The 14,418-nt window shown below is 52.3% G+C and overlaps 1 protein-coding gene across 1 annotated transcript; it reads right to left on the minus strand.

Annotated features, from left to right (window-relative positions):
• TBX21 (T-box 21) lies at positions 1,714-13,871 on the minus strand. Its single transcript, XM_018064958.1, has 6 exons — positions 13,162-13,871; positions 5,714-5,868; positions 5,246-5,367; positions 4,499-4,648; positions 4,288-4,349; positions 1,714-4,046 (listed from the first exon to the last, which is right to left on the minus strand). The coding sequence occupies exons 1-6, from the start codon at positions 13,653-13,655 to the stop codon at positions 3,428-3,430; spliced, it is 1,602 nt and encodes a 533-aa protein (XP_017920447.1). The 5' UTR covers positions 13,656-13,871; the 3' UTR covers positions 1,714-3,427.

Here is a 14,418-nt window from a genome sequence, read left to right on the forward strand (position 1 = left end):
AATTGATGCTTTTGAACTGTGGTGCTGTAAAAGACTCTTTAGAGTCCCTTGGACTGCAAGGAAATCAAATCAGTCAATCTTGGGAAATCAGTGCTGAATATTCATTGGAAGGACTGATGCTGAAGCTGAAGCTCCAATACTTTGGCCACCTGATGCGAAGAGCTGACTCATTGGAAAAGACCTCGATCCTGGGAAAGACTGACGGCAAAAGGAGAAGAGGGCTGCAGAGGATGAGATGGTTAGATAGCATCACTGACTCAATGGGCATGAATTTGAGGAAACTCTGGGAGATAGTGAAGGACAGGGAAGCCTGGTGTGCTGCAGGTCATGGGGTCACAAAGAGTCGAACACAACTTAGTGACTCAACAACAACATACCTAGGGCTTCCCATATGGTGCTGTGGTACAGAATCTGCCATCCCCTACAGAAGGAAATGGTGACCTCCTCCAGTATTCTTGCCTGGGAAACCCCATGGACAGAGGAGCCTGCTGGGCCACAGTCCTTGGGGCTGCAAGAAACTGGACACGACTTAGGGCCTAATGCACCACACGTGTGCATGTGTGTCCTCAGTCACGTCCAGCTCTCATATATCGTGCATGGCATGTGGGGGTCTTAGTTCCCCCTGCACTGGAAGTGTGGAGTCCTAACCACTGGATCACCAGGGTAGTCAGACTGATAAGGTAAAATGCATTACATTGGCTAACAACTCTGTGTATGTGAATTCATATACTTTCAGTAAAGTAAACAAATATATTTTGGAAAATATATAATATTTGGGAAGGTTCATCTAACAGTGAAGAAATACTAGTAATGAACTTTTGTGAGTCAAATAACAAAGCATCAAAACATCTGTAACCAGACTTCCAGAAGAAGACAAAAGAGTATGACTTGATCACAACTCCCTTCACTTCATATAATGACGTAAACCAAAACTATTTAAAAATAGTGAGGGAGAAAACTATTGTAACTACCCACCAGAGTTCCCCCCAAAAAGAAATAAGCTCAACTTAATATCATTAACTCCAAAGAGTGAGAGGCAAGGGGTAGGGCAAGTGAAGAATTAATCTGTATTCACAGAGTGCAATATGGCTGACTTCCTCATGTCATTTTAAAAAGATGAACTTCCAAATCCAAAGAAGATGGAACCAAGGATATGACTGTCCCCTTATCTTTTCCTTCTTCTGACTAGACGGTAATGAAAATTACCTCTGGGCAGAGACCAGTAAGAGTCCATGTGAGCGATGAAACAAGCAAAATTTTCCAGGCTCTGAACAGAACTGGAACACCACCCCAAAGCCTGTAACACTGTTCCCACATTAGAATGGTATACTCTGGACTGGGGTGAGGCAAACATAGTAACTCTGACCTTTTACTATTAAGCTCCTTTTTTAACCTTTGCATGCTCTTTCAAGAGATATTTCTCATCTTGAAGGAAGACTTATTTTGAGTTCAGCAATTCTCTTCACTCATTTGAGAGTTTGGGGGGGGTCTTGATGGTTTGCTTGGTGGGTTGTTATTATCATTATCATTAGCTTCTGTTAATGAAAATTTGATAGTTTTCATTAAGAAAAAAAAGCATTTTCAGTATGATTCCAATATCGTAAATATATTTCTGTCTATCTAATCCATCTATTGTTAGTGATAATTATTGATGGGCAGTAAGAGTTAAGATAATTTATTGTTGTCTTCATACTTCTCCACAATGCTTTAATTCTTTAAAAGAAGCATGTATCATTTTACAACCACAATTCAGTATGTTTTCAAGGAGAGAGAGAAACAGCTACAGGATGATAATATTGACAATGATAATAGTTTACACCTTGAGGGCTTACTGTTTTTCTGGCACTGTTTTAACTCATTACATATACTAGGTTGGATAAAATGAAACTGCCAGTATTTGGCTGTTCTTGACCTATGAAAACAGCAATTTCATGTGGTCCTATTTACATTTACTCCTTAATCTTTGAACAACCCCAAGATGAAGATGGAGATCCCAAGCTGCCAGAAATGCACAGAAAAATCAAGTGTCATCTTTTTCTGCAGAGCCCCCACCCTCTGGTCTTGCCCTCACATCCAGCTCTACAGTCAGGGTATCCCAAGATACCTTAAGAGGTGGCATCAGCCATCAACCTGAGCACCAAGGCAGGACATGCAGAATTGCTCTAATTCAGTTTATCCTGAGTGAAATCACCTCTAGTTTCTAGGAGGGTCTTCGGAACTTCAAGTTCTGTTCTAGAGCAGAGAGAATAGTTTGGGTACAGCTGTAGTTCCCAGCAGAGTCCCTGCCTGTGTTCCCCACCCAGGTATCAAAGCAGGACACGCTTGACAGTTTTGTGTTTATTTCCAGAAAGTGATGAAGACAAAAGTAATATATCTGGACACCACTCTCTGTACAATAAATAGCCTCCCCTGTTTCCCAAAAAAGAAAAATGCATCCTTACACACCATCCCCTGTCCCCTTGGCAAGTCAGTGCTCTTTTTCAAAATGAAAAAATTAGTTTATTTATTTATTTTTGGCTGTGCTGGGTCTTCAGTGCTGTGCGGAGCATTTCCCTACTTGTGGGGCTACTCTCTAGCTGTGGGATGTAGGTTTCTCATTGAGGCGGCGTCTTTTGTTTCAGAGCGCAGGCTCTAGGCTCGCTGGGTTCAGCAGCTGCAGCACGTGGGCTCAGCAGGTTCAGCTCCCGGGCTCCAGGACACAGGCTCAATGGTTGTGGGGCACGGGCTTAGTTGCCCCATGGCATGTGAGATCTTCCCGGGTCAGGGATTAAACCCTGTGTCTTCTGCACTGTCAGGCAGATTCTTTACCACCGAGCCACTTGGGAAATCTCAAGACTTTGCTTCTTGAGTCATGCACAATCCCCACCCCCTTGCCAGCCCCTTCCTCAGGACTCCACTGTGTCTAAGAGGGTGGGGCCCAGGCCAGTTGTTCAAAGTCACTCGGGTCCTCTCCCTGACCCTGGCTGGCTGACTTACAAAATCCACATGTCTTTATTTCCATATCAGGGATTAACACACACAGAAATGAAAATGCTGACAGTTACTCTACAGAGGAAGAGATCTGAGTCTCCAGCTGGGCCATCCCACCTGACCCTGACACCCCCACCCCCAAGCCCAACCCCAACCTGCAGAAGAGAGGAAGCTCTTTTGTGTCCCAGACCTTCCGTGGTCCATTTTATGTTCTCCAGCTGGGAACCCACAGCCAGAAGCAGCACCAGGTATATGACTGTAGTTGGGGCAGAGGACAGTCCTCACAGGTTTCCCGGTGGGCCAGGAGACAGCAGGCGAACCTCAGAATCCTTCTTGGCCCCTCTCTTCCTCAACCAACTACAAAAGGAGACAGGACAGAAGCAGCTGGGGACAGCTCAGTCCTGAGTTTGTGGTCTCAACCCAACGACGCTCTTCCTTTTCTTTTCACGTCATCTGCTCAATTGGAAAAACAGTTATAAAACTGGCCTTCAGTTTCCTTATTGAAAGGAGAAGGGGCCCCCGCAGGAGAGGAGCTGTCACCGCTGGAAGGATAGGGGGACACACGCCTCCTCTTAGAGTCTCCTTCGCCCAGTCCTGAGTTGCTGGACTCTGGCCGGAGTGGGGCGATGTCAGTCCACAGGGAGGGGGAGCCCTGCTCCTCTGGCCCCCGCCCCTCTGAGGCTCCAGGGCCAGGTTCCATGGGCAGAGTTCGCATGGAGTGGAACCAGTTGGTTGGGCCCACCTTGGGAGGGTACTGGGAGCCCACAGGCCAGCCCGCTCCAGACGCCAGGGCTTCCTGGCTTCGGTAGTAGGACATGGTGGGCCCGGGCGCGGAGGGCAGGAATGCAGGCTTCATGCTGACAGCGCGAAACTCGGCCTCGTAGCTGTGGTCCCGGGGGGCTCCCAGCCAGTAAGTCTGGGGAACCACATCCTTGGCCTGGCCAGGAAGGTCGGGGTAGAAACGGCTGGCGACGGGATACTGGTTGGGGATGAGAGGGGAATAGTGGTCTCCCCCGAGCAGTTGACAGTTGGGTCCAGGCGGGGAGGGGACGCTGGTGTCAACGGATGCATACATGCTTTAAAAAAAACAAACAGGGGGCAAAAGACAGGGGGTCATGAATAGAACTGGTCAGTTAGGAGCCTGCCTGCTGCACGACCCTCCCCATACCTCCTTCCTGACCTGCCCGCTGCCCTTTTGCACCCACTGCACACTTCCCCACCGCAGAGGCAGAGAGGGCTGAGCACTTGTCTGGAGTTCCAGTCCCAGACAGACAAGGAAGGCCTCTGCCAACATGAGTTGAATCCAGGGGCACTTACGATTCAAAGTTCTCCCGGAATCCTTTGGCAAAAGGGTTATTATCAATTTTCAGCTGAGTAATCTAGAGAGAAGGGAAACAGTCATCTGAGTGCTGAGTCTGAGGCTGAGGAACTTCCAAATTCACTCCCAAGAAGTCAAGGGGCCCTGTTCTTCCCTTCTTCCCACCCAACCTGCCCAGGCTCAGCCTACCCTCACCCAGGCAGCCCTCACCTCGGCGTTCTGGTAGGCGGTCACTGCAATGAACTGGGTTTCTTGGAAAGTGAAGACGTGCGTGTTGCAGGGCGCCTCTGGATCTCCATCGTTGACTTCGACAATGTGCAGCCGGGGCTGGTATTTATGGAGGGACTGAAGCACAATCATCTGAGGCGGGTGAGATGACTGTGAGCATGGGAGGAGGGAGTGCAAAGGAACCCTTCCCTCCCCCACCCCACCTATGGTCCACCCTATGGCCAAGCTACAAAGGACCCTGAAGTCATTGTGACCCTTGTTCTGCCCTGCCAACATGTAACTTCTCCCAAGCCTCCAACCTCAGTCCTGAACCTCCTCAGGGCACCAGTGCTATTCTCTTGCCCCCTTTCCTATCTCCAGATGGCCACTGTGACCAAAGTATTAGCACAAACAGGGCTTCTCAGGGAATAAGGGCATCTTTAATAGGCTTGCTCAACTCAAAGAAACTCTGCACCCTCTCCCTAGGACCACCAGTATCGACTCCATACCCAATACTAGCAATTGCAGCTGGGATTCGGTGAAGAAACACCCAGGCTGGGCTGGCCCACGTTGGCCTGAATGTGACCCCCGTCTGCCTTGAGATGCAGCTTCCTCTCAAGGTGGGTGGGAAAGAACCAGAGTCAGAGAGGGAGAGAGGTCACTCTTATAGAACAGAATCAGCCTGCAGGACTCACTGTGGCCTCAGGGACAGGGAAAGGTGGGGGGCTTTCCTGAGGGGAGGTGTCCCACCTGGGTCACATTGTTGGAAGCCCCCTTGTTGTTCGTGAGCTTGAGTTTCCCGAACGACACCTCCTGGCGCATCCAGTGGGCTCCGGTGTTGGGGGAATCTGGATGGACGTACAGGCGGTTCCCTGTGGACAGTTATATCTTTTTGGCATGCAGCTCCTGGGACCAGGTCCCTGGTCATATGGGGCTTCCTTTGCCTGTTCGGAGGGGCACGGCAAGAAGGATGGAGGGGGAGGACAGCCGGGGCAGGATGAGGGAGGTGTGGGCAGAGGACCGAGCTGAAGACAGGATTAAAGTGAGAAGTGGGAGGGGAAGGGGGGTGTGGGATGGACTGGATGGGGCGGGGTGGAACTAGAGAACTAAATCCTAGCAGTCAGAGGCAGGGGGTTGGGGGGGGTTCCTCTTGGCTCCACCAGGGGGCGCACAGTCTTAGAGAAAAATCATGCCCCCGGTTCCCAAGGAGGCACGTACCTGGCATGCTGCCCTCGGCCTTTCCACATTGCACCCACTTGCCGCTCTGATACCGCCAGTGGTGCTGGTCCACCAAGACCACATCCACAAACATCCGGTAATGGCTGGTGGGCTCCAGCCCAGCCACAGTAAATGACAGGAATGGGAACATCCGTCTGGGGAGAACAGAGAAACCCACCAATATCATCGGCCCCCAGTCCCCCGGACAGCCGTTTCCTGGGCAAAGGCCACCCATCAGTGGTGTGCTGGAGCCAGCTCTCATCCTCACCAGAGCCAGCTGGGGAAGTCCAGGAAGTCTGCCAGCCAGTTGTTTGACAGCAACAATTAAAAATTAAATCAGGACTTCCCTGGTGGTCCAGGGGTTAAGAATCCACCTGCCAGTGCAAGGGACATGGTTCGATCCCTGGTCGGGGAAGATTCCGCATACCGTAGGGCAACTAAGCCCACGAGCCACAACTACTAAGTCCTTCGAGCTGTAGAGCCTGTGCTCCACAACAAGGGAATTCGTTGCAATGAGAAGCTGCTTACCGAAATAAGAGTAGTCCCCGCTTGTGGCAACTAGAGAAAGCCTGTGCAGCAGTGAAGACCCAGCACAACCAAAAATAAATATAAATAAAAATTAAATCATAGAAACTACCATGAAATATATTACATTACAAGTCAAGGTAATAAATACTCAAAAAAATCACTTCTGGATATTTTTTACTACACTTTACTATTATCTCTGCTCTTGAGATTGTTTATCGGTATGGTGGAGATATACTAGATGATATTTGCTGCCTCACGTCTCTTCCCAACTCCAAGTTCAGTGATAACATGTGGGCAGCTTGCAAGGGAAATCAGCAAACACTATGAAGCAGGGCTTTAAAAAATTTTTTCTTTTTGAGTGTCAGTTGCTAACATTAGCTGCACACCTGTCTCTAGCCTTAGTTGGCTCCCTGGAGGGGAGCAAAGCCACAAGCCAGCCCCAACACAGGCTGTTCCTAGTAGGTCTTCATCTCTGAGTTCCCCGAACCCTGGTCTGGCCTCAGTCTATCATCCATCCTCTCGCTGCGGCTCTCACGGTGCTAACACACACCTAGCCCCAGAGCGGTCATCTGCAGGCTTTCCCTGCCCCATCCTCCTGGGCCTGACGTCTGCAGTGCTACCTGCTCCAGGCCTGGGTCTTCAGACAAGTAGCTGAAGTCCTAGCCGGAGCTTTCCATCCACCTGGACGAGGGACTCTATTGGGCACAGTTCTCGTGATCAAAGTCCTGGTTCCCAGGAAAAGTGGAGGAAGTTGGATTTGGGATGCTGTGCTACTGTGCTGAGTAACAGATTCAGAGGACTAAGCACTGCCATTCCACAACCATCTCCATCACCTCCAGCATCACCACCCCATCACCACCATCACTACAACCAGCACCTGCAGCATCACCATCACTACCACCACTATGATCATTACCTCCACTATCACTCCCCCACCCCAACACCACATCAGTACAACCAGCACCTCCACCACCACCACCATCATTACAACCAATATCTCCACTATCAACATCATCATTATTACAACCAACACCTCCACCATCGCCAGCATCACTACAAGGAACACCTCAATGACCACAACTCCCATCACCACCATCACTACAACCAGCACCTCTACCATCACCACCGCCTCTCCGGCTTAGCCTGTCTCTTCTAACTCAAGCAGGAAGAGTACACTTCTTAAGACGGCAGAGTCAAACCCTCATCAGAATTGCTTTTCGTTCCCACACACTTCTCTCCTCCTCCTACAAGAAGCCCTGCAGGGCGGGAAGAAAGGCAATGGTCCATGAGTCAGGAAACCTGGGGGACTGAGAGTTCCAGGGGTCAGGGAACACTTTCAGGTGGATCCCAGTCTACAGTCCACGGGATTGCCAAGAACTGGACACAACTGAGCATGCACATGAGTGCGCGCACACACACACACACACGAGTCCCCAGAGGGTCCTAGAGCAACATCCCTAATAACCTTGGAAAGATCTCCGGGGAGAGTACTGTCACCTTCCTGCCTTCCCCAGACTCTCCTGGGCTGAGAAAAAGAGACTTACTGGCCCTATGGTCTTGGATAAGTTAATTCTTAAACCAAACCTCACTTTCTTCACCTATAAATGGAGATAACAATTCCTGTCCATTTTTCCTCTCAGAGCCGTTAAGAAGTTTGAAAGATGTGCAACTCAGCTCACCGTCTCCCCTCTCCCACCCTCATCCCACCTTCTCCCAGGCCCAGAGTGATCAGAACTCTCTGGCCTGGCTGAAGAACCCCAAGCAAGAGTCCAGAGTTCTGGTTTGAGGCCTTGGGTCCCAGGAGCTTAGCGTGCCAGTCAACTGGAGAAATCAAAGTTAGGGATGAGGCTTTGAGCAATCGAGAGTGAGAGAATATTTTCAAACCATTGCTACCACTAACTCATTTTGCAACAGTGGTCAGGTCATTCACGCTTCCTATATTGTACCCAGTTCCTATCCAGACACGTAGTAATAAAGAGAGAGACGGGAACTTATTCACTGTACGTCTACTCATGCAGCAGCCAGTTCACTGAAAAAGTCCTTTGAGGTACAAAATGTTTTTTTCCAATTTTATATCTGAAGAAAATGAGGCTCAGAGAAGTTTGGTGATGGCTTCTTGGTGGAAGCACAGAGCTGGAGTCTCCTGATGGCAGGGCACGTGCTATAATCCCCACCGTCCCCTCCTGCTTCTTACTAGTAGAGGGACAAGCAGGAGACACAAGGAGACTGGGGCAGGGCAGGGGAGAGGGAGAGGACAAGGGAGGTCTCAGCTTCACTCTAAAGATCTAGACTCACCGCCAGCTGGGATTCCAAAATAGCCCTTGATTTACATGACGCTTTGCTGGGAAGGAAAAGGGAGTCTGATGCCAATCTGAGCCCCTAGAAAAGAGAGCTCACCACTCCTTAAGGACCATCCACCTTGAAATGATTTGCCGAGTCATTGTACCCCTTCCCCATCCTGAACACTTCCGACAATGCTCCAATTCGCAGTTATTAGGCACAAATTTAAAGGAGATGGTTTTTATCAGTCTGGACTTCCCTGGTGGCTCAGACGGTAAAGAATCTGCCTGCAATGTAAGAGAGCTGGGTTAGGAAACGGCAACCCACTCCAGTATTCTTGCCTGGAAAATCCCATAAACAGAGGAGCCTGGTGGGCTACAGTTCAGGGGGTTGCAAAGAGTTGGACATGACTGAATGACTAACACTTTTATCAGGCATGTTCCCAAAATGTTTCAAAATTGATAATACCTAATTGCTATTGAGCCTGCAGGATAATTGGTCCTTTCCTCCACTATCTGTGGGGGTGTAAATTGAAACCACTTTTGAGGAGGGTTTTTTTTTTTGTTTTCGGCCATGCTCCACGGGGAGTGTGGGATTTTCCCCAACCAGGGATCAAACCCCCATAATCCCTGAAGTGGAAGTTTGGTGTCTTAACTACTGGACTGCCAGGGAAGTCTGAGGAGCATGTTCCGGCAATGTTTTTACGGATCCAAATGAAAAACGCACCTGAGCATCAAGGGAGTGCCTCCTCCCATTAACCTCGGATCCACTAAATAGAAATCAGACGGCCACCAGCAAACAGGGGAAGAGAAAAAGCAAAGCCATTTTCACCCATCCCACGAGAAATGAAGCCCATCAGCCCAAATTAAAGCAGGCTTAAAGCTAAAAATATTTTTTAAAGATCTAAAAAGTTCTTGGAGTTGGAATATAGAGAGGAGAAAACCAAAAGGGCCGAGGCCTGCGATCGAGGATAATGCGGGACTGAAATTGTTTTACCAAGCCCTAAGCTCGCACAAACATACACAAATGCAAATAGAGCTGTTTAACAACAGAGTTATCTTAATTATAATAATCAATTAATCACACCCAGAAAAATGGGGATTGCCAGCAATTACTGCACACCCACACACCCACACACAGAGACAGCCGCCTCGCTCTTCCTCTGCTGAGAATGTCTACCATTGACTATCAGACAACCTGCCTCCCAGAAACAACACGAGGCCGGGCAACATGAGTGCGCTTATCAGACCAGGAACACACAAACTCGAACTCCAAACCCTCCAGTTGGCCGGTCCATCTTCCTATCATCCGTTTCCCCTCCCAGTCCCATCTGAGCTGCCTGGATCAGTCTCTGGACTCCAGAACCACCCCCCCCCCCCCGCCCTCTCCCCATCCCATTCCTGCTCTGGAGGAGAGCGTGACTGCGTGTCCTGTCCACACTGCGGGGTGGCTCTAGGGTGGGTAGGAGAGGAAGAATCTGGGAGGGAGTGAGTCAGCCCCAAGGCGAAAGGCTACGGGGCTGTGGGTGGGCCTGCTGGAAGGATTTTTCAAAAAGGAAGAAAGTCGTGGGTGATGTGGTGGTGACTGACGGATCACTGGAAACCATAGAGGGACAAGCCAGTCTACCAGGGCAGGAGGACAGAAAGGGAGCTGTTCACTGAGCCCGTCTTGCTTTTCAGAAGCCAGTAGCAGAAGGAAATGGCTGCCGACTTCCCAGATCACTGGAGCCTAAGTTCACAGAGCTGGGCGCCGAACTGGGGGCCGTGTGTCCTCTGTCTCCTCCACCGCACCCTGGGGCCCCTGAGGCCTGATCCAAGAGGAGGCCTCAAGGGAAATGGTGAGAGGCCACTGTCGCCTTCCAACAGCTCCAACCCACGAAGTGTCCGAAGCAGTCCATCAGGATGGATTGAAAGCGTGAGGACTGCAAAACTGGAGTGCGCGCAAGCATACAAAACGATCAGGGAAATTTGAAGATATTTAAGAATTTCTTTTCAGGTTTGCTAATGGTATTGCGTTTATTTAAAAAAAAAACATTTTTAGAGGTGCACAGATAACTACTTAAGGATGAAGTAATAGTGTCTAGGATTTACTTACTAATTACGCTATCATTAACATAGTTTCAGACCCAAGGTATGGACGTTAACAGAGAAAGGAAAAGTAGAAATAGGGTTGGACTGGTATCGACAGCTAGGTAACGGGTAGATGGAGATCTGTTACACGTTTCTCTTCACTTTTATATATATTGGAATTTTTCATAATAAAGGAAATTAAGTGTGTGGGTTTAAATAAAAGAGAGACAACAAGGGACTTCCCTGGTGAGTCAGTAGTTAAGACTTCAAGCTGCCCAGGCAGGGGGCTCAGGTTCAATCCCTAGATAGGGAACTAAGATCCCACATGCTGCACACGAGTGCAGGACAGCCAAAAGATAAAAAAGTAAAATTAAAAAAAAATAAATAAAAGAGAGACAACACAACTGTCAACAGAGGATTATTCAGCAGGAATGTAAAGGAAAAAGGAGGTTGTAAAGGAGACAACCAGCACAGCAATATGTACTGCACTGCACCCTAAGACCCACAGCCAGTCCTGTACCCCCAGATCCCATCCCTGAAGTTCTGCTGAAGCTCTGTCTACCCCAGCCCTCAAGACTGGAGGGTCAGGGGCCTGGCCACAAGTCTGTGGGGAGACCCCAGCAGGCAGCCCCGGGGAGGAGAGGCTTCCTGCCTCAACGGAGTGGAGGCTTGAGTTCGGGTCTGCCGTGTGACCGAGTGAAAGCCATCAGCCCCCTGCGCCTCAGCGCCCTCAGCTGCAAACGGGGAGGCTGCTTGGCCTACCCAGCGCAGTGAAATAATGGAAGTGAAAGCACCATGAATGCATCAAGGCCTTCGGACAGTGTTGGTGGCTGTTTTTACCCCTGGTCTTGGGGGAGCAGAGAAAGAAACCCAGGCACATACCATCTGGGAGCTGGTGCCAGTTCTGCCGGCGATGGATGTGCTACGTGACCTCAGAAAAGCCTCTTACTGTCTCTAGGTCCATGTCCCTGTATGTCCAGGAAGAAGACGGAACAGGACCTTCTGGGTTCCCTCCAATTTAGACATGACAGCCTAGAAGCCTGGGCTGTGCCTAGGTGCACCCAGAAGGGGGCTAGGGTTGGGGGAGCAGAGAGGAATTATCAGATGGCCTAGAAGATGAAGGCCGGGCCATAAAAGAAAATGCCGTCTTTCCTGGGTTCATCCCCGAGAAAGAACAGTACAGCAACTTGAAGCCAATTGTGATCGGTGGACAGGTCCCTCACTTCCAAGCCATCCCACAGAAATCATTCATCAGGACGGAAAAATGTTCCAGCAATGCCCAGATATTCAGTCTACCCTGAGGGATCTAGTTCCACGGCTCAGGCTCCACTGAGCCCAGTGCATACAGGGTAGGGTTTGGGGCCAAGGGTGCTGCTTGAATGAATGTCAACCCTCTGGCCCAGCATGGCCTCTCCCCTCTCCCTTCCCGAGCCCCACACTTCCTATCTGCTCTTCAACACCTCTTGGGTCCACTGATGACACAGTCGCTCCACACAGAGGCCCTCAGTAGTTCTCTGCCCACACAGAACCCCCCTGGGAAGGGTGGGTGCACACTCTCACCCACCAGACACAGTCAGGGCCCACTCAGTGGAGTTTGCTACACAAATAACACACAAGCTGCAAGTTTCTCTTTCTTTCCCCACGTAGGAGACTCTCTCCGGAAGCAGCACCCTTAGCCCCAAAACCCTACCCTGCACGCACTGGGCTCAGGGGAGCCTGAGCCTCGGAACCAGGGGTTCCCCAGGGTGGACTGAATGTCTGGATCAGGGTGGGGCAGGCTTTCGGGGACAGGCCTTGAAGGGTACAGAGAGTGGGACTGGCTGCCAGCTGGGACCCTTGAGGTCGCTTCACCTGCTCAGGCCCATTGACATCTGTGCCCTCAGGCAGGGACCGTGTGGGGAAGGAATCTGTGCCCTCTCCCACTGTACCATCTCCCTCCCCCCACGACACGCACACACCAGACACATGATCTCAAAGTACTACCGGAAAGGAAACTTGGCAACTATATCTCTGTGTCACCAAATCCCAGTTTTACACGTCTCCCTCCCCTAGAGCTGACCTGTATACAACAGCAGCAAGGGCGCTGGGAGAGGTGGGCACAGAGGGCCCTGAGATGAGGGCTGGTTTGTTGCCCGCTCCACTGCAAGACTCTGCCCTCCCCTCGGTTTCCCAGCACATAGGGGCGAAGAGGTGCTCTGCTCTGTCAGACCCACATCACACACTCCCCCTGCGCCCTGGGTGTCGCCCACTCAGGCAGAGAGCGGCACACTAGTGCCTGGGGAAACCATAGGCACCCTCGCCCTAAACCAAACCATGGCTCCGTGTGTCTCTCTCCTCCGTCACTCACGGGTTTGGGTTGCGCCTGTCGGTGCAATGTCCCGAGAGTAAACAGCCCCCAGGTTGTCCGTCCCCACCTCAACTCCCTCCTTCCCCTCGAGGCCTGAGCCAAAGCTGCGAGGGACACGGAGACACTAGCAAGGTCTCGACAGAAAAGCAGAAGCGCGTCCAGCTCAGGGCAGGCAGGACGGAGGGGCTCCCGCCGCTCGGCGCTCCGGCGCGCGGCTCACTCACCGTCCCTGCTTGGTGATGATCATCTCCGTCTGGTGCTGATTGAACTTGGACCACAACAGGTGGTTGTTGAGCGCAACTCTCAGCTTCCCGGACACCTCCAGCCCCGCCGGCAGTGCATAATCCTCGCGCGGCCCCGGGTAGAGTGCGGCGCGCGGGTCCGGAGCCGAGTAGGCGTCCCCGAGCTGGTAGCCCTCGGCGCCCGGCGTCGGCGGGAAGGGCTCGGTCGCCCCGGGGAAGCCGGGGGCGGCCTGGGGCCGGGGCGGGTAGGCGTAGGCTCCGAGGAAGCGGCCTGGCGGGGCGGGCACCAGGGCGCCCCCGGCGTAGGGCGCCCCCAGGCTGGCACCCCCGCGACGGTCGGTCGCGTCCTGCGCGCCCGCCTCCGGGTAGAAATAGCGGTTCTGCGGGTCGGCGCCTGGCGCCCGGCCCTCGTCGCTCGCCGGCATCGGCTCGGTGCCCGTTAGCATGTCTCCGCAGCCTAGCTCCACGATGCCCATCCGGGGCGGGCTGGCACCTTCCCGCGGGCCGTCGAGGACCGGCCCCTATGCGCGCGGGGGCGGGCGCGGGGGTCGGCTGGGCAGGAGTGGGTGGGGGCGGGGCGGGGGCCCTGGGGCTGGGGGCGGGGCGGGGCCCCAGCGGAGCCCGGGCTCGGACGCCTGGGTCCTGCGCCCGCGTTTGGCGGGCGCGCGGCAGCTCCCGGGCTCCCTCTCCAGCGGGTCGCTGTCACTAGCGTCGCGGCGCCTTTGCTGTGGCTTTATGAAGCTCTCTCGGCCACCACCTCCCCACCCCGCCACCTCGGCCCCGCCCCGCCTCACCCCGCCCCTCCTGGCTAATAACTCGGCAAATTCTACACGGTTGGTGAGGACTGTAGGGCCCCCACCGTGCAGAGCAGCGAGTCTCCGGTGCGCCTTGTAGTTCACGCTCAAAGACTTTATGCTTCATGGGAGAGTCAACCCCTCCACGTGAAACGCCAGACTGTTTCTCTCCTCTGGACCCTAGTGGAAATTCCACCCATCCTTGAAGCTTCAACTCAAAGGCCCCCTCCTACGGGAAGCCTTTGGTGATGACCCAGATGGGCTTACTCGCAGGCTCCGAGCTGCTTCGCCCATGGTCATGTGACAGATGTTCACTGATGCTCGCTATGTGCCCAGGCTCCGTGCTGAGTGGCTTTGTGTGAAGTGTTGCGCTCTTCCTCTTTGCCAGAGGCCCAGGGGGGCTGTGTCCCATGCATCTGTTCCTTCAGCCCTAGGGCAGACGTGG

Source organism: Capra hircus, chromosome 19 (assembly GCF_001704415.2).
Source record: "Capra hircus breed San Clemente chromosome 19, ASM170441v1, whole genome shotgun sequence".
Lineage (NCBI taxonomy): Eukaryota > Metazoa > Chordata > Mammalia > Artiodactyla > Bovidae > Capra > Capra hircus.